Source organism: Molothrus ater, chromosome 4 (genome assembly GCF_012460135.2).
Source record: "Molothrus ater isolate BHLD 08-10-18 breed brown headed cowbird chromosome 4, BPBGC_Mater_1.1, whole genome shotgun sequence".
Lineage (NCBI taxonomy): Eukaryota > Metazoa > Chordata > Aves > Passeriformes > Icteridae > Molothrus > Molothrus ater.
Window position 1 is genome coordinate 30,246,986 of NC_050481.2, and position 18,197 is coordinate 30,265,182.

At 44.3% G+C, this 18,197-nt stretch overlaps 1 protein-coding gene across 1 annotated transcript in view; it reads right to left on the bottom strand.

The window, feature by feature from the left end:
- DCHS2 (dachsous cadherin-related 2) overlaps positions 1–12,123 on the bottom strand; it is a 104,766-nt gene extending 92,643 nt beyond the window's left edge. Inside the window, exon 1 of the mRNA XM_054514721.1 lies at positions 10,300–12,123. Coding sequence (XP_054370696.1) covers positions 10,300–12,123 — 1,824 coding nt within the window. The remainder of the gene's footprint in view (positions 1–10,299) is intronic.
- Between the last annotated feature and the right edge of the window lie 6,074 nt (positions 12,124–18,197).

An 18,197-nucleotide genomic window follows, 5' to 3' on the forward strand; every position in this document is an offset into this window, starting at 1 on the left:
TTCTCTTGCATGTCTTCATGAGCAGCAGTAGCAGTACACTACACAAAACAGGTTTTGAGTGTTTAGTGTACTATACTGAACAAGTGCTGAGTTAGTGCTTTAAGGTTACTGCTTCCCTTCCCCTGAATGTAACTGCAAATTCTAAAGTCTAAACCCTGATTGATACATGTATGTAGATGAATGTATTTTCTAGTGGTACACCAAAAACCCTATCTATACCACATGCACTTATGGTCCCATGTATGGCTTAAATATTAACAGAGGGATAATCCCTCTCTCCAAGAGATTATTCTCTTCCATTTGGGAGCATCTTAAGACAATGTTCTCAGAAGAGAATAACAGACATGCTTTATTGAGTCCATGTTCATGTAAACACACATTAATCCTACAGTAATGTCAATTAAGCATCTTAGTGATCAAAGTACCAAACTGAAATGTATCTATAAAATTACCTAATTAATAAAAATGCAATAGCCTGTCCAATGATTAATGAAATAACTTTAAGTAAAAATAATTAGGTGTCTATGTATCTATGCAGAGTGTTTAATATGTGACCTTACTGGTGTAAAGAAGGAGAGATGAAGCTATCAATATATCTGTGACAGCCTATGAGAAAACAGTTTCATGCAAATGGTAGGTTTAATATTAATGCCACAATACAGAAGGACACATGGAAGAAAAGGCTTTGATAAATCATTACTGTGGTATGTCTGGACATGAGCTCAAAATTCAAAGCAGGAAAAACTGAAAGTGTAGAATAAAATTCTATTCATTGGGGGTTTATGCAACTGAAAACAAAAGGTCATGTAGAAGGTAATGCACCAGAAGCAGAATGCAGTCATCTCCACAGTTTCTTTGATTGGTAAGATACATCCAGTTCCTTGGACACTGCATTAAACCATATGTGTTTGTTTATAACTGTTAAAAAAAGAGCATACACAAGTTGTTTGTCTCACATATGTTTAGCCAGACATTAGCTAAAAACTGCCCTTCCTGTTGCCCCTTTCCCAGTACCAGATGTAGGCACAAGTCAGTGGAAGTGGAGCAGACATAGGCATGACAACCTAATTCCCTGCATGAAGGAAGTAGCTGGGGACAAGGAGGGGGAAGGGGAGACATAAACACTTTGCACAAGGTCAGTGCAGGAGATTGAGACATCTGTCAGGCCTGGAAGTTAGTACATTTGCTTTTATTACAGCCAATAATGTTAGTACTGCAACAGTTTATGCTGAAAGCAGTGCAGCCTGTGAGCATAACTACATAGGCACGACTACCCTGATTTTTATTTTAAATCATTTCCCCAGGAAATGGAACTAGTAAAGTCTGGCATAAATGTAATGCTTGTTTTCATTTAGTTCAGAGAACAGGAAGAGAGAGAACCTAGAGCTGTGTCTCTAATGTACTTTCAGTTACAGAATGAAAACCCACTTCTAAACAAAGCACTTCAAAGCATTTCAAAGTCCATAGATTTGACCCATCCAGAGTAACCCAAGTTATCAATGGGAAGCTTGTGGAAGTGAGGAAATAGGCACAAAAAAGGAGTGCAACATAAGCATTGTCTGTCCCTTAAAACAATATTCTGCTAACTCTCCCTGTCAGATGCTACAATGAAGCTCTAGGTTGTACTGTCAAGTTCACCCACTTAAAGAAAGCCCAGTTAAAACTTTCTTTATCCTATTTCATTTAAATGGGATTAACTGAGGAATATGATTTGACTCCATACACAACACAACCAGTAACCCACCTACTTTGGTACATATTTCCTGCCTCCACCCTAAAAATACTTAACCAGGAGGAGGAGGAGGAGTCAGCAGAGATTTTATATCTAAGCATATCCAGCCAGCACACAGGTCCTTACAAAGATCCCTTCTGCATTAGAGTGCACTAGTAGTTCCTGCAAATCCTTACAGTTACTACATTTGGCCAAGCATGTGTTAGAAAAAATACAGCTATTTAATCACCTGCAGATTATTTATTTATAATATAAAATTATATACACGAGTTTATATAGGAGAGTAGCTCAGTACAAAGAGGTGGGAAGTAGCTGCACATCTTCTGCTGCAATGCTAAATACACCACCACTCTTCAGGCATGACAGAAATCCCTTGCAATTCAATATTCTGAGAAGAATTATTTCACCTAAGTGCCAATGAAATTAATGATTTTGTACAGCTTCTTATATACTTGTCTCAAAGAGCTTAGAACTGATTGAATGAACTGTGATTTATGAGCATCATTTTAAAAATCCATTACTCCTTCTGAAAGAAATGCCTTTTTACACAGATTAGTATGCTTTTCTCATAGACTGAGCAAGGCACTATCTTCTATTAATTCTATAACATGTGAACTTTCTTCTGCTACATTTCCTTTATAAACAAGGCTTAATTTTATATTTTCACCAGTGACACGTTTCAGCATTTGGTGTTAAAGAGTAGCTGCTGGCCAGATGTTTTTTTTCTTTTTTTCAGCTAACAAGAAGGAGTACTGGAAATGAATGGGGAGGTGATACAGCAGATGTGAAATCATAAGGAGTTGGACCAACATCCTCTTTGTCTCTAGGTTGAGAGCAAAAGGTGCTTTCTCCTGGAGTAGGCAGCTGATTGACACATCTACCACCACAACATATTAGGGCCAATGATACTTGGGAAATGCTGGCGTGGGGGCTAGGTAATTTCATTAAAATTAAAATGAAAAAAATCCATTCAGGGTTACAAATGTGCAAAAACTACCTTGCCTGGGATATCCTGAGACTAAAAATGGTCAAACACCAAGAATCCATGAGGGAAAATATCATGTTTGCCCTGCTCTTGCCCTGCTCTTGCAGGGTGTATGCTTTTAGCTTCTACAACAAGAAGGATATGGGGCTAGATAGGAAATTTATTGGTCTGATACAATACATATAATGACTGCTGCATATAACACCTGCCCCAAATGAGCTGTGTGATATTTTACCCCAACAGTTTTGTTAGCTGATATCTCTGCTTCCATGCTGTTCACACCTGCAGCAGGATTTGAACAATCAGTTGGACAGAGAGCCCCATTCCTCACTACAGAAGTGTTCACAATACTTTGACACTCAATGTGGAGTTCAGATTGCTCAGACAAATTTAAAAGAAAAAAATGCAGACTCTGGAAATCATTGATTATTTTTCAGCATGCAACTAGAAGTTTGTTTTCAGGAATTAACTGAGCCATGAAGTAAAATTAAAAGGCTCATGCTGCTGCGTGTCAATCTTCTTGCATAGTAAAGTGGAATTTAAAGGATTCCTAATTCATCTGTTTCCCAATGCTTTCCAGGAAAGACTGAGCATTCTGCTGACCCAGAAATTCATGAAAATCTGTAAGGACAATAAAATGCCATTAATATTTGATAAATTGACAAAACCAAAAATACCCATCCATTTACAGCTTATTAATAATTTGCTCTAGTGTACTCTAAGACAACTGCTGATGCCAATTCTTTGTATAAAAGTGAACGCCAGCAAAACCCATCCATTTCTGAATTGGGATGACTTCCATCTGAAAAAGTAATTCAGGACCATTGCTCCAGAAGGTCAGTGGCTATAAATGAACTCTTGTTGGAAACTTAACAGAAATGTTATTCATTACGCCGCATAAAAACCTAAAAATTTAGCAGCCAAAGGTATTTAAGAACTCTATCTTTGCCACTGGTGCTCTGAGTAGGCTATTAGCTAATATTTTAGTACACAGCTCTCTGCAATGTAAACTCTATGATTAAGACTTTTTAATATCATTACTCCTCTTCCATAGTTAGGGACATATCTAATTTCTCCAATAAGAATATCTTAATCATATATGCTTGGTTTCTATCACAGCCATAGACTGAAGTATGCAGAAAATTTTGGACTTAGCCACACATAAGCTTTCAAAACTTCCCTCTTTCCAGATCCAGTTTGTTGACATCAATTAAAAGATTTTCCTGAGAACCGGGGAAAAAAGGTAATTTACTGCAATAACTTTTTAAATGTTTTTGTTCTTAAACTTTAACATAATTTTTAATTCTCAAATAAAAGCCAAATATTTCCATGACAATGTGTTTTTGATGTTTCAGTATTTCATATGTTCTCAAAATCATGGATTAAGGTAGCAAACAGCTGTAGATTTATTACACAGATGGGGGGCAATTACCTTTGGAGAACTGTTTTTGCAGGTTTTAGACACTGAAAATTTAATTCTTGCCACATTTAAGAGTAACCACAAACTAAGAGAAGCAAAGTGAAAGGCTTCCAATTCCAATTTCCCAGGATAACAGCTTCTTAAATCTACAAAGCACCCATTCGATGTCAGATAAGGATTGCATCAAGGAACAGAGTCTCATTCTTACAAATGCTTTAATTATTAAACGGAACAGTTTTTCTATTTTTAAAATGCTAAAAGGCCACCATAAGAGAATTCTTAAGCAAAAGTATTTGGAGAGTTCTAATTCACCTGAAGTTCCCTAATGATTAAAATTATGTATTTTGGGGCTTGATTTTTTTTCTTCCTTCCTGCAATCAACTCAGCATGGCCATCTACTACTGCTGCACAGATTCAAAGAAACATCTATTTATCTTTGAGCCCAGACCACCCACACCTTCTAAAGCTACATATTAAGAGATCACGAAAAGCTGTGCATAGCTACAAAAACTGATTTTATATCCACAAAGCTATGATAATATACTGAGAATCTACTGAACAGCTTCTGGAGTGCAAAGGGATACTTGTTGTGAATTTAGAAAGAAATAATTGCTACAAAATTACACATCTAACTGATAAATGATAACATGTTAACTGCTTTCAGATTCAGTATAAGAATAGAAATTGGATGATAGTAAGTAAATAGTTTTGAATTATAGTTACAGATTAGATGACAAATTTCTTTGCTGTTGCTGTAGTTTAGTATGGGGTTTGGTCTCTCTGTTGTCAACTGTATTCGTTTTAAAACACAGTAGCATTTCAAGTCAACAAAAAAAAATCTGTCTTTTTTGCAGCTGACTAAATTGAATACAGTGAAAATAGGACCTGGGGAACTGAAGAAGCAGAGGAATTCATGGCATGACATCTTTAGCTTCTTTCTGGCTTACCTCTAACAGGGATGAGTTGGATTTCATAACTCTTTAGAATTTGCATGAACCTTCTTTGCTGGCTTCATTTCTGCTTTTGGTAATTGCAGTGGGGCTTAAATGATCCAGAACTAAAACCAAGAGGGAAAGGACTGTCCTTTTAGCTCCTTGTTTCAACATTCAGGGAAAGAAAAGGAAGAAAAATGTGGTCTGCAGCCAATGCTGGTGCTACCTGCTTAGTGTCTCAATGACAGATTACAGTCTCTAAGTCTCCATCCCTCAAAGCAGGGATGTATCCTCCATTCCTTTTTGTCCTCTTAGTTTTCTTTTTAATTTTGCAGAAGGCAGAGAAAAATTAGAGAAGAGGCATGTTATAATGTCTTTTTAGAATTCTCTCTTTCTGCAAGTAGCTCTTGGAAATGTGTATTTCAGGAAAGTAACAGCTCGCAAATATACTAAGCACTTAAAAAATCCTCAAACCACATGCATCCTTCTTACATATATTGTACCTTTAAATAGTGTTTTCTAAAGTCTCACTGATTTATTATTCCATAATTCCTGGCATACCTAGATTAACTTTAAGACCTTTAAACAAAATCTCTCTTTGATGTCATTGTATTTACAAAATTCCCACAATCTCAGCATCAGAAAGTCTATTATTTTTCAATAAAAGGAATAGAGAAACCCTACCCAGTAAGTTGAAACAGCCTCCTTAATGGATCAGAAAAGTACAAGTTGTCATAACACTGGAATGCATGTGATTCTCTATCATTTGCCAGATAATATATGTTTTTTCTCTTCCTCTGCTCTTTCAGCGATGACTCTAAAGCCAATAAACATGAATTTTCTAATACACCATAAAAGAAAATAAATTTACTAAAAAGCTACTGATATGGCTGTTACTAATTCATGACAATGTTCTCTTCAATATGCAATTACAGGTACATAACTTGTTAGACTTTTCATAAGAATGCACGTGCACTGTAAGAGAATGACCATCCCACATTTATACACTACAAGGTACAGCACACTCTGGCAGTGGAAGCAAGTTTAACCTACAAGCCCCAAACACATACAGAATGTACTGTGCTATATAACTCAAAACAAACACCTTCATTAGGTTCAAAATTTGATTTGAACTGACAGCTGTCACCATCACCAAATCGTTAAGCTTTGCAGAAGCCAGTAAGGGAAATACTCTTTTATGTAGAAGTCCTTGGAGGATAAGAAAGAGAATGTGGTGTTTCCATCCCATCTAGGTAAAAAAACACCAGGCAAATTGATGCCAACATGATGTGCTGGTTTCTCCTAATTCAGATAATGTTGTAGCCTTCTCAGAGACAGAAAGAGGGAGAAAGAATATTACCTTTCAATACTCTACTTCAGCTAGAAGACAGGAAATCTGGCAACCTGGCAAATCTGGCAACACAGTACTATAATTACGAGATATATTGTGCTAAAGAGAACCATGAGTATTGAGAAGCATTACAATCACCAAAAAAGCTTGAAAATAAAATTTTTACCAGAATTAAACCTCTGTTATCAAGGCAGGTCTATGACAAAGCTTTATTTCTTAATTCAGGATAAGTGAATGGCTCAGAAGAGAGACACTTTGTCACACCCTTACCCTTAGGCCACAGAGGTGCAGTTAACAAAGAGTTACACATCATCAGATGCTAACTCTACCTAAAATTGTCAAGCTCACACCAGAGTGCAGAAATAGGGCATAATCACCACCATCACTCAACAGTCAATGGACATTTGTAATCACACTGGTCTTTGAGAAAGTATAGTAAGAAAGACAGAAGAGCACCCAATGAGTTCTCACTCGTTCCTCCATCTTATTCCATTTCTAGGTCATGCTGAAGATCTTCAGGAAAATAGATTTTTATTATGCTGAAAGATCATCATAATAACTGATTAAGGCCAGTGGCCACTCAAAATTAACATGCAGTACCTCTACATGAAGAAAGCAGGATGTTGATACATCTGAAAAAATCAAAGCATTACTAAAATGTCTGCAGACATCACAAGGCACCAAGAGTGCTTCTGCTGCTTCCCTTTTAGTTACTGCAAATTGCCTTGATCTACAATTTATTTCTGGTTGTGTTCACTTTTACCTTCCTGTACCTTTTTTTTTAGGCATGCCACCAGCAATGCTTACATTTTAACAAAGGTGTGTCTATAACAACTGGTAACAAACCAGAAGTTCAGTATCAAAAATAGGCCAAAGTTAAACAAATGCTGTTAATGACTTCAAAATTCTACTTAGGTCTTTCACTGCATACATCTGCTCTACTTTCTAATGTCTGATAACCCACTACTTTCCCACTGATTTTCCCTTTTCTTCATTTAACATTCTCCCATTTGTCTGCTCAGATTTCTGATCTTCCCCTGCATTACCTACCCTGAGGATGCAATATTTTATATGCAATATGTTAATTAATGGCAACAAAATCCATTTATTTTTCAGGATTCAGATTCTCCCTTACTGGTCAATCTGCACTGGAAGGCTGAGTCTTTTGTTCACAAGGAAAAGCCCAGACATATGCCCAGAACAAAGCAGAACTTCCAGAAGTGTTTGAAAAATATGTCCTTTAAGTACATGGTTAATTCTTCTAATTGGTAAATTCCTACAGACTAGGAGGAACCACTAATACAGACTTACATGCAAGTTGATCCATTTCACAGGACTAGCCCCTGTTATGGGCTATTTCTGTGGAGAGTAGGGGGGAAATGGAGATAACTTGAATGATCACCGTAGGAGTTCAAGATCTCCCAGAAGGAAAGAAATCCCCCATTATCCACATGCAGTCAAGAACATATGGGAAAAAGTTGTGCAGTTATTTAATGGCTGGGTAGAGGCACAGCAAAGTACTAAGGTAGAAGGCTCTAGACAGTGTACAAGGCAATGGTTTGTCACAAGCTGGTCCCTAAACAAAGGTTACTGATGAACATGACTACTTCAGTAATGCCCTTTGCTTGCAGAGGGAAAAGACTAGAGGGTTTAGAAGACTTGCAGATATCATGATTGTGACTCAAATATAAAACAAATGTTTATTTATCATCACCTCCCAGCTTGCGGAGCAGGGGCAGATGTAACATGAGTAGCCTCCTTCAATATCTTGGTTTGTTTCCTATTCTCCAGGAGCAGCAATAACAGTAACATGGTTACCTCCTTCTCACGCTAGCTCTGATGCTCATGAGCCCACCTGGAGCCGACTCACACCACGGACCCTGAAAAACATGTTGGCCAAACCAAAACCTATTTTCTACATTCTCACCACTCACTCCAGCTCCTGGAGCAACACAAATGAAGCTGCCCACTTCATGCTCACAATCTTTGAGCAGAAGGTTTCCTTTCCTGGGGGAAAAGATACAAGGATTATTGTAGAAGGTGGGCATGTTTAAAGTTTAAGCCTGCTACACAATGTCAAATTAAACTTGGACATCACTACAATGATCCTGGATTAAGCTGCAAGTAGAACCAGCTTCCTCTCCTGGCAGGCCATAGGATACTCATCTGCTATTCTTCCTGTGCATGTCTCTCATGCCTCCTTCTCATTCATGTTTGGCTTTATTACCCCTAGTTCAATCATCACCGGGACGTGACTATTTCTTTCTACTATCTAAAAAGGATTATGGCAGCATGGTGACACTTCCAAAATTCAGAGCACTGTGAGTGATATCCACTCCCATGACATCACAGTGCATGACATGTGCGGCCCTAGAAATTCTGCGCTATTAATGCACCAAAACATTAAAAAAAATAGTAAAATCACAATTACAAGTTATTCGCTTTGAAACACTCAGGAACCCTTCGGGAGGCTTCTACCCGCTTCAATCGAAAGCAAACAGCCGCTGTCCGCCAGCCCGGCCGCGGTGTCGGGCTGCGGCCGCGCTCCCCGCCGGCCCCGCTGCCTTTCAGCACCACGGACGCCCGCGCCAGGGCCGGGGCTGCCGCCCGCCGCTCGCTCCGCCCCGGGACATCGCCAGCTCCTAAAATTATGTTGTTATTCTTCTTCTGGGCTTTCCTGGGGCCATCGATGCACGGTGTTCTGGGGTCTTTTTGGGGTTCGGGTTTTTTTTTTTTTCCCCCCATGGTGTTGAAAGAAAAAGAAAGGGCAGTGATGGGATTTTCTTTCTGACTTGGGATACCAAATGAAAAGCTCCATGAGCTCAACCTGCCCAAGGTTTTATATATTAAATTGTATTAGGGCTCTAAAAATGGTGTGCTTTTTGAGCTCAGAGTACAATTTGGAAAAAAGAGAAAAAAATATATAGAGAAGGAAACGCCTTTTGTTCCAATCAGCTATTGTCAGACCCAAAATATGACCAATGACTCCCGACTTGAAAAGAAAAAAATTAATTTAGTAGGCCACCTGAAGATAAAGACAAATTGATTTTTCATCAAATGTACTGAAGAAACACATTGCGGTTCTCCCTAGGTCTCCTCTTTAAGTAATGGTTTTTCCCAAATTCATGTAAGTTCTGCACAAACTCAGAAGCATTCACAGGCCCAACTGCTGTGAATTTTCTTCTGATGGAAAAGGCTTTGTTCATTTCAAAGGTATACATTCTGCAATGCTTTTCCAAGCTAAAAGCAAAAGGGCTCTCTGTCAACTTCTGGCCCTCCAAAGCCTCCAGTCAACCTCACCTGCGAAGAATAAAAAGGGGTTTTTACAGACAAGTAGAATTTTTTTCTCTATGAGGACTAATCAGTTTCGGCAAAGGCAGGGTGAGTTGATTCACGTCGTTAGCACAAAGCTCGGGAACCATCACAAAGGCCCTGAAGTGCATTTTAATTGTGTGTTACACTGGCTGCCCTTCTCTCTGGCTCAGTTTGGGTCATGCTGCCCTCGGGACGGGTCCTACCGGCTCTCTGAACACCATCTCAAGTCCTCAGAAGTATCACAGCTGGTTTAACTCCCTCTGAGGTTTAACCAGAGCTGATACTTGACTCCTTCTGAAGACCTGAGCTGTGCTCATTACCCACGCTGCAAGTGTTACGGGGCAAGGAACGCGTTTCTCAGAGCGCTTGTGAGACGGGCGGTACGAGGGCCGCGCTGACTAGCTGCGCTCCACCTGCCGCGGACCCTGCTTCCCGGCAGAGCTGGAGCGCGGCGGCGGCGCCATGGAGCGCAGGCGTTCCAGGGCAGCGGCCCCGGAGGCCGGACCGTGCCGGACCGAGCGGGGCCGGACCGTGCCGGACCGAGCGGGGCCGTGTGGGGCTCACCTGGAGGAGGCGGCGGCCGCGCGCGGCGTGCTCGGGCATGCGCGCGCGGTACACGGCGCGCTCGAAGCGCGGCTCGTTGTCGTTGGCGTCCTCCACGCGCACGCTGAGGCGGCACGCGGCGGCGCGCGGCGGGACGCCGCCGTCCCGCGCCACCACGCGCAGCTCCAGCGCCGCCTGCCGCTCCCGGTCCAGGCGCGCGCGAGTGCTGACGGCGCCGCTCCGCGCGTCGATGCGCAGCAGGGCCAGGGCGGCCGCGTCGCCCTCCAGCGCGTACCGCACCTCGGCGTTGGGCGAGCCTGGCTCGTCGGCGTCGGAGGCGCTGAGGCGGAGCACGGCGGTGCCGGGGGAGGCGGCCTCCGAGACGGCGGCGCGGTAGTGGGGCTGCGGGAACGCGGGCGTCTCGTCGTTGAGGTCGGCGACGCGCAGCAGCAGCGGCTCCTCGGCAGAGAGCGGCGGCGTGCCGCCGTCCGTGGCCACCAGCCGCAGCTCGTACAGGTCGCGGCTTTCGCGGTCCAGCGGCCCCGCCACGCAGAGGAAGAAGACGCCGGCCCCGGCCGTCCGCAAGGCGAAGGCGCCGTCGCCGCCCAGCAGGGCCAGCGCGATGCCGCCGCCGTCGTCCTCTGCGCCCTCCTCGTCGCCGCCCTCGTCGGCGTCCGAGACGGAGACTCGGGCCACGTAGTCGCCGGGCCGCGCTCCTTCGGAGACCCGCGGGCCGCCGGTCTCGGTGAGGTAGAGCAGACGGATGGAGGGCCGGTTATCGTTCACGTCCAGCACGGCCACGGAGACGAGGACGCTGGAGACCTCGGGCTGGGCGCCGCCGTCCCGCGCCTCCACGACCAGGCGGTGCAGGGCCCGCGCCTCGCGGTCTAGCGGGCGGCGGAGGCGCAGGACGCCGCTGCGCTCCTCCACCGCGAAGTAGCCGTCGGGGTCGCTCTGCCGGCGATTGATGGCGTACCGCACCTCGCCGTTGGCGCCCAGGTCGGGGTCGGTGGCCCGCAGGCGGCAGACGGCGGTGCCCGGCGGCGCGTCCTCCCGCAGCCGCGCCCGGTACTCGCCGCGGCTGAAGGCGGGCGCGTTGTCGTTCTCGTCCAGCACCCGAACCGACACCCGCAGGCGGCCGCGTCGCCGCGGACTGCCGCCGTCCCACGCCTCCACCACCAGCCGGTGGACGTCAGCCCGTTCGCGGTCCAGCCGCCGCAGCAGCACCAGCTCCAGCGGCTCCGGCCGCACATAGCGCAGCTGGAAGAGCGGCGGCTCCCCCGCCGCGCCGCCCTCCTCCAGCAGCGCGTAGCCCTGCGTGCCGAAGCCGCCCGCGTCGGGGTCGCGGGCAGCCGGCAGACGGAAAGCGGTGCCGGGCGGGCTGAGCTCGGAGATGTTGAGCTGCAGACTGTCCTTCGGGAAGCGCGGCGGGTGGTCGTTCACGTCGGTGACAGCGATCTCCACCTGCACCACCTCGCCGCGCAGCGTGGCCGCCGCGAAGCTGTAGCGCGCCCGCCGCTCCCGGTCCAGCCGCCGCGCCGTGCGGATGATGCCCGTCTCCGGCTGGACGTGGAAGTCCGCCAGCACCGCCGACTCGCCGCTCCCCTCCGACAGCAGGAAGCCCCCGGGCGGGTCCGAGCCCGGTGGCAGTCCCGCGCGGATGTCGCCCACCAGCGTCTCGGCCGGCAGCCCCTCGTCCACTGCCAGGCTGAGGTTATACACCGGCGCCGCGCCGCCGCCCGCCGCGCACAGCCACAGCGGCAGCAGCAGCGCCAGCGCCCGTCCCGTCGGGGGAGCGCCGCCCTGCCCGGCCCGGCACCTGCCGGTCCGCAGCCGCCGCGCCATGCTTGGCCGCTAAGCCGGCATCGCGGGCAGCCCGCACCCTGCTGCTCGCCACCGCCACGCAGGTGCCTCCGCCTCGCCGCCGCGGGAGCGACTCCGAACGCCGCCGCCGGTGATGGGAAGGACGAGCGTGTGCGAGGAGGCGGGAGAGCGGCTCCCGCCGCCGCCGCCCCGCGCAGCCCCCGCCCCGCCGCGCCCCCGCAGCCCTGGGGGCCACCGCCCGCCCGCCCACCCACCCAGCGCCCGGGGGGGCGGCCGCGTCCCCCGCGCACGGACGTGCCGAGCTCGGTCAGGATAGTGTGGCGCTGCTCCGGTGCCGCCCAGGATCCGGAGAGGTCTTCGCCGAAATTGATTACTCGGGAAATTAGCTGGTGGGACAAAGCGTGACTAGCGCACGGGCTGCGTCTAGATGCAGAGGCATGGCTCGTGAAGGACAGGAATTTAAATGAAACAGAAATCTGCAAGGATAAACGAGTTTGCACAATTCAGCAAGGATTTGTCTCGCCTTAATATTCAGGTCCTCATTTTCCATTAAAAGGCTTGCTTGTTATCCTAGCACCAGGTCAGTAAATAGCAACTCAGCATGGCAGGGAAGCATTTACCAGAGGTAAAGCTTTAACTAGAAACTTCAATCAGTTTCAGCAAGACCAGAACTTTTTTCCTTTACCACTATTCCTGACTCTCACATCTATCTCAGAATGGTCTAAGAATGAATAAATGTTTTTCAATTACACCAAGAATACACAGTGTCATATAAATGCTAAGTACCAGCCATCCATCTATCCATGAAAGCCAAGTACAATACTTTAGTGGTTACTCGTCTCTTGCTGTTCCCACTGATCCTTTACAAACTTAACTTCAGTTTTCAGGCAAGAATCTAACAGCTGTTCAGAGAAAAGTAAATTCATCCTAGGACTGCCAAGTAAAATCAGGGCAAAGACAGTAAGTAGCAGGAGGAGTTACTATAGCTTAGTCCTCTTCTATGAAGGGGCACTTGACAGGGCAGCTGTTTTACTATTTGCCCCTTTTCAAAGTCATGGAAGAACTACCCAAGTACACTGCCAGAGCACTCTAAGGAGGGAGAAAACTCACTGCAAGTGAGGAGAAGGTGAAGAAATGTTTTTTCCAACATTTTTGAGACGTACACAATACCACATATCCGGGTTAAGAGAGAGAACTAGGTTCTAAAGTAAGTTTAGAAGTCCTTAGGTCTTGTCAGATCTTCTTAGGCATATTCTGAGAAAGTCTCTGTATATTTATACACTGTGATAATTACAAGCATAGAAGTAAGAAGGAAATGCAGAGACCCTTGCCAGCTTAGTTCATATTCATTGAGAAAACACATGGATCCTCCCCAAGTCACAGATGTTCAATATGAAAATGCCTGAATTCCACTGAATCACGGCAAGTTTGGAAAAACAGCCATGTCCCTTGCAGCCCATGCTGTCACTAAGAAAACATGTGAATCATGTTCAGTCAGGCACAATCACCAAAAAACTAAACAAAACCTGCTGTTGACATGGTCAGGCAGTGCCTAAAGAGCAAAATTCTGTCTTCAGATACAGCATGTATAAAGATAGCAGGGGAAAAATAAGACTGACGTAGTTATCTGTGGTTCTGGCAGTATTCATGTATTTTGTGAAACTAGGACACTTTAACAGTTTTGTATGAAGTAAAGTCATATGAAAGCACTGCCCAGCTACAGCATGTTTCCAGAAATACTACATCTTTGGGACACTATAGATGTTTTGCCTACTGTGAGCATGAGCTTTACCTCTTAAGCGTTCCTCTACCTTCTTTGTGTTTCTGCCTTCTCTGAATCTATTCTTTCTTCCGTTCCTTTCTTAAACATTTTTTCTTCCTCTTTTGCCATGTTCATGACCTCATTCTTTTCTTCCACAAATCACAAACAGAAGTTTCTGAATCTTAAGGAGATGTTTGCCATCTCCTGGATATATTTAGCTGCCCCTGCTGTTCCCCATCTTCTCAGTGACATGCTGACCTACACAAAAAAGAGAACTGACAGTTCTAAGACATGGTGGGAAGCTGCAACAATGACATTATCCCAGGGGAAGCAGGGTGTCAAAGTTTTAGTGCACTAGCCACCTCCTACATCCTCAACAGATCGCTCTCATAGTGAAGACACTTGTCACCTCCTCAGATCTACGAAGTATTCCACTGTAAAAAGTGGGCAGGAGGAGAAGCATATTATTTGAAGATGAGGGATGTTGGTTAGAGTACACAAAATGCCAAAACATTCCAGTTTAGAAGGGATTGCCTGTTGGTGAGCCAGCCTGCTCAGTTAGATAGAAGAAAGTAACTTCTCCTGCTGTTCTCCAATCACATTCCTGGAGGCCACCTCCGACTTTGCAGGCAGGTGAACAGCACAGGAATCCACTTTCAAGCGACAGAAGTTTTGAACTCTATGTCTTCAGGCAACCCTACATGAGCATCTCTCTAATCTAATATGCAAGGCAGTGAACTCTGGTGCTCCTGAGCAGCTCCACATGCCAAATTCAGCTGTCTTGTGGCAGGGACCCAACCTCCAGGAAAGGAGCAAGGAAGGAAGCTGGAAGGTGATAGCTGTATCAGCTGCTCAAATTAAATCAGCCCATATTTGCAAATCACAATTTACTACAGCTTAATCCTCCCTGGATTAATTGGAAATTCTTTTTCCTTCAAGGAGAATTAAACTACAGCAAACCAAAGCCGGGTATGACACTAGAGTGCAAAAGATCACTGAAACAGAGATAGTGTTGCTACAACCACAAAGGTCTACCAATAACAGAGTTAATTCTATCTACAAACATTGCCTCACCCACGCAACAGCTGTGGCAGCTGAAGGTGTGACTCTTGCATGCTGTAGACATGGCTGAGGTGGTAAAGCAGGATGACCACTTCCTTTTCTGCCACTCACTGGCTCACTGCAAACCATCTTCAGCAGCAGCAGCAGCAGCAGCAGCAGTTCAAGCCAAGCCACCTGACTTGGGGCTGACACAGGGCGGGAGCGCTGCAGGATCCATTCCAGCACTCATTAGATGGGTGGTAGCAGCCAGCTGAGGGCAGAGCGTGGCTGAACTGCTCCAAACAGAGCTGAAGCAAATAAAATAAAACCTGAAAAATTTTCCATGAAGTTATTTCCTGCTGTTTGAATACAGTATGGTCTCAGCTGCTTGTTACTGCCTTTCAGCCAGTGGACACCATGCTTCCATTTCTGCCTACCAGGCGGTGTTCCCTGATCCTCTGTGAGTTTAGTTTAAGGACAGAGATTAGTTTAAGCAATGCTGAAACAATGATTTCCATTAACCCCAGTGATTTTTTTTCCTATGCTTGGTTACAGAACGCCCATATAAATCAGCTTTCTGGCAAAATTGTGCTGCGGGGAAGCACTAATATCTTCAACTATTGCAGCTGGATCTAAGAAAGGATGCTTGTCTCCAGCCTCACTGGCTGGGGTCACTATGGATATTCAGCCTCTAATATGTGATATATGGAGAAAGCGTTAACTTTGCAGAGCATCAGGTGTTTCATTATTTATAGTTCCCCAGGCACACATATATTGATTTCAGCAACACCTCCTTGAAGGAGTGTCAGTTGCACAAAAGATCTTCTGGTGACTACATGAAGGCTGGTCACAGTTACTATAATAAAGAGCTATGTAGGGACTGCTCTTCTTATAAATGCAGAGAAATGTAATTAAGAGTATTTTTTTTTTTCTGGTAGCCATCATTTAACTCTTAATCACAAGCTAATTTGACGAACTCCTTTTGCTGTGAAATAATAGATGCTTTGCCTTCTCTGTGGAAAAATCGTGTAGTTGCCAGAATCTGATTGGAAATAATATACCCGAGTCGGTCTTCAAAAGTAGGACAGACTTTCATACTGTTTGTAATACAGATAGTAGTAGTGGGGTGTTTCAGTTTCATTCCAGATATACCACAATGCTTTCACTCCACCTGTAGAGCATGTGGCTCCTGCCTTCTGTGGGCAATTACTTCAGAATTTGTCACTCAGATATAACCATTTAAGGTAGGATTACTGAGATCAATATTTTCACATTAACTTTATTTCTAGTCCACTTATCTCATATGCTGTCAACCAGACTTAATCATCTGTCCCAATTTTGTGTTTCCATTTTATGGATCTTCATTAATCTCTTTGCTGTCAATCCCATTCTGTTTCTACACACCTTCCCAGCTGCAAAACCAATCACTTTTCAAGATGATTGCTCAAATATACTTAGGTTTGCCTGAAAAAATTGGTTTTGTCCTACACATTAAATTTATCCCACTATCCACTACAGGATGAGGACATTTCTTGTTATGCATAATATATAAATGATCCTTTATTATAAGCAAAGTTTATAGAAAATATCAAATATTCATTAATTTATTTATTAATTATTTATTAATTTAATTTTGTTAATATTTTAAAAATATTAACATAATTAATTTAATTATACTAGGTAGGTGTTCATTCGGATTTTGACATCCTAACTAATTTTATATCTATACCTATATTTAGTTTATAAACTTGGTCACAGATTTAATTAATCTAGCAATGAGATTTTATCCAAAAGTAAAAGACCCCATATTTGATAGCTGTTCACTGCCTCATTCGTTATTAACATGGTACGGGGTTATCTTTAAAACAGAAAAAAAAGGCTTATTTCTTTAGCTGCCTGTTATTCCAACAAGCTGATGCAGATTTGAAGAAATCTCTTCAGGATGACAAAGGGTTCACCCTTACAGGCCAGGAATAAACACGCAAGAGCTTCCCACTACATGGGCTGCAATCCACATAAAGATGTCCTTTGCCATCTTCTTGCCACTGCTGAATCCAGACCTTGGTGGCCTCTCTAAAACCTGAAAGGTAGCTCCAGAAAGTGTGAAAAAATATATCTCAGGCTGGATTTAATACTCCTTGGATATAATATCTCCCTTGACCACTATGTTGAATTTTCACATAAAATTTATGAGATTATCTACATTACCAACTTCTCTCACACAATAATAGATTACAACCTGCAATCAGCTCCAGTAGTCAAATTCTATGTGTGTAGAAGAATGAAAGAAAAAAAGATGCAGATGTGAGAAACAAAATGGAACCAAATCCTGTTGTTTGGTTTGTTTGTCTGAACTGCAGCTGATACTGAAAGTATGCAATGACCAAACACATTTGCAGGAGCTCCAAATTCAGATAATCTTCATCTGAATGCAGCCTCTTAAATCAGGGATGTAAGTGCAGCATTATGAAAGTTATTCCATATCTACAGGAGATGATATCCTAGCACTTACTATGCTTCCCGATCTATGTCTCTCTAAGCTTTGAAGCTTTAAAAATCAAGACCTGTCTGAGAGCATGCAAAACACAACCATTACAACCATATCTAAAGACACAGAAGTCATCAAGCAGAGGATTGCTCTGAATTAGCTCTTCCCAGATTTCCCTTCAGTGACGTCAGTTGGCTGATGTTAACGTTGGCCAGCGCTGTGCGCAGCACTCGTGGTGCCAGCGAGCCAAAATACAGTAGTTGGAAGTAAAAAGTCAGTTAACAGAGTTCAAGCTGCAAACAAGATGCAAATAACAAAAACGATTGCAATGGCATGCCATGGGATAGGATGCATTTTCTGTCCCTTGGAGCTTTAAATCAAGGTTAGAGAGCTAACAGACATGTTCTATTTCAGCCACAAATGACAGGGCTTTAGGCAGGAATTACCAAGTAAAATGAAGTCAGGCTAAACGATTAGGCTGTTCCTTTCTGGCTTTCCCATCTATGAAAATCCAGCTTCCCAGGGCAGCTGCCCTGATCACAGAAGAGCAGCCCACACAGTGTGCTTGAGACTGGAAACCTACTGCTATCACTTCATCAGCTGAGGTCCCTGCTGAGGACTTGTGGCACTGAGAGGAGGGAGGGTCTACACATAAAGCTGTATCTTAATATGCTAAGCCACTCTGCCAGCTGATTCCCTTGCTGCATTGAGCTAAGTAATTATTTTAAATAGCTGTAAATCAGAAAAGAGCTTTGCTTTTAAAAGTGAAATATATCATAATCCACATGTGAATTAATGCCCCTG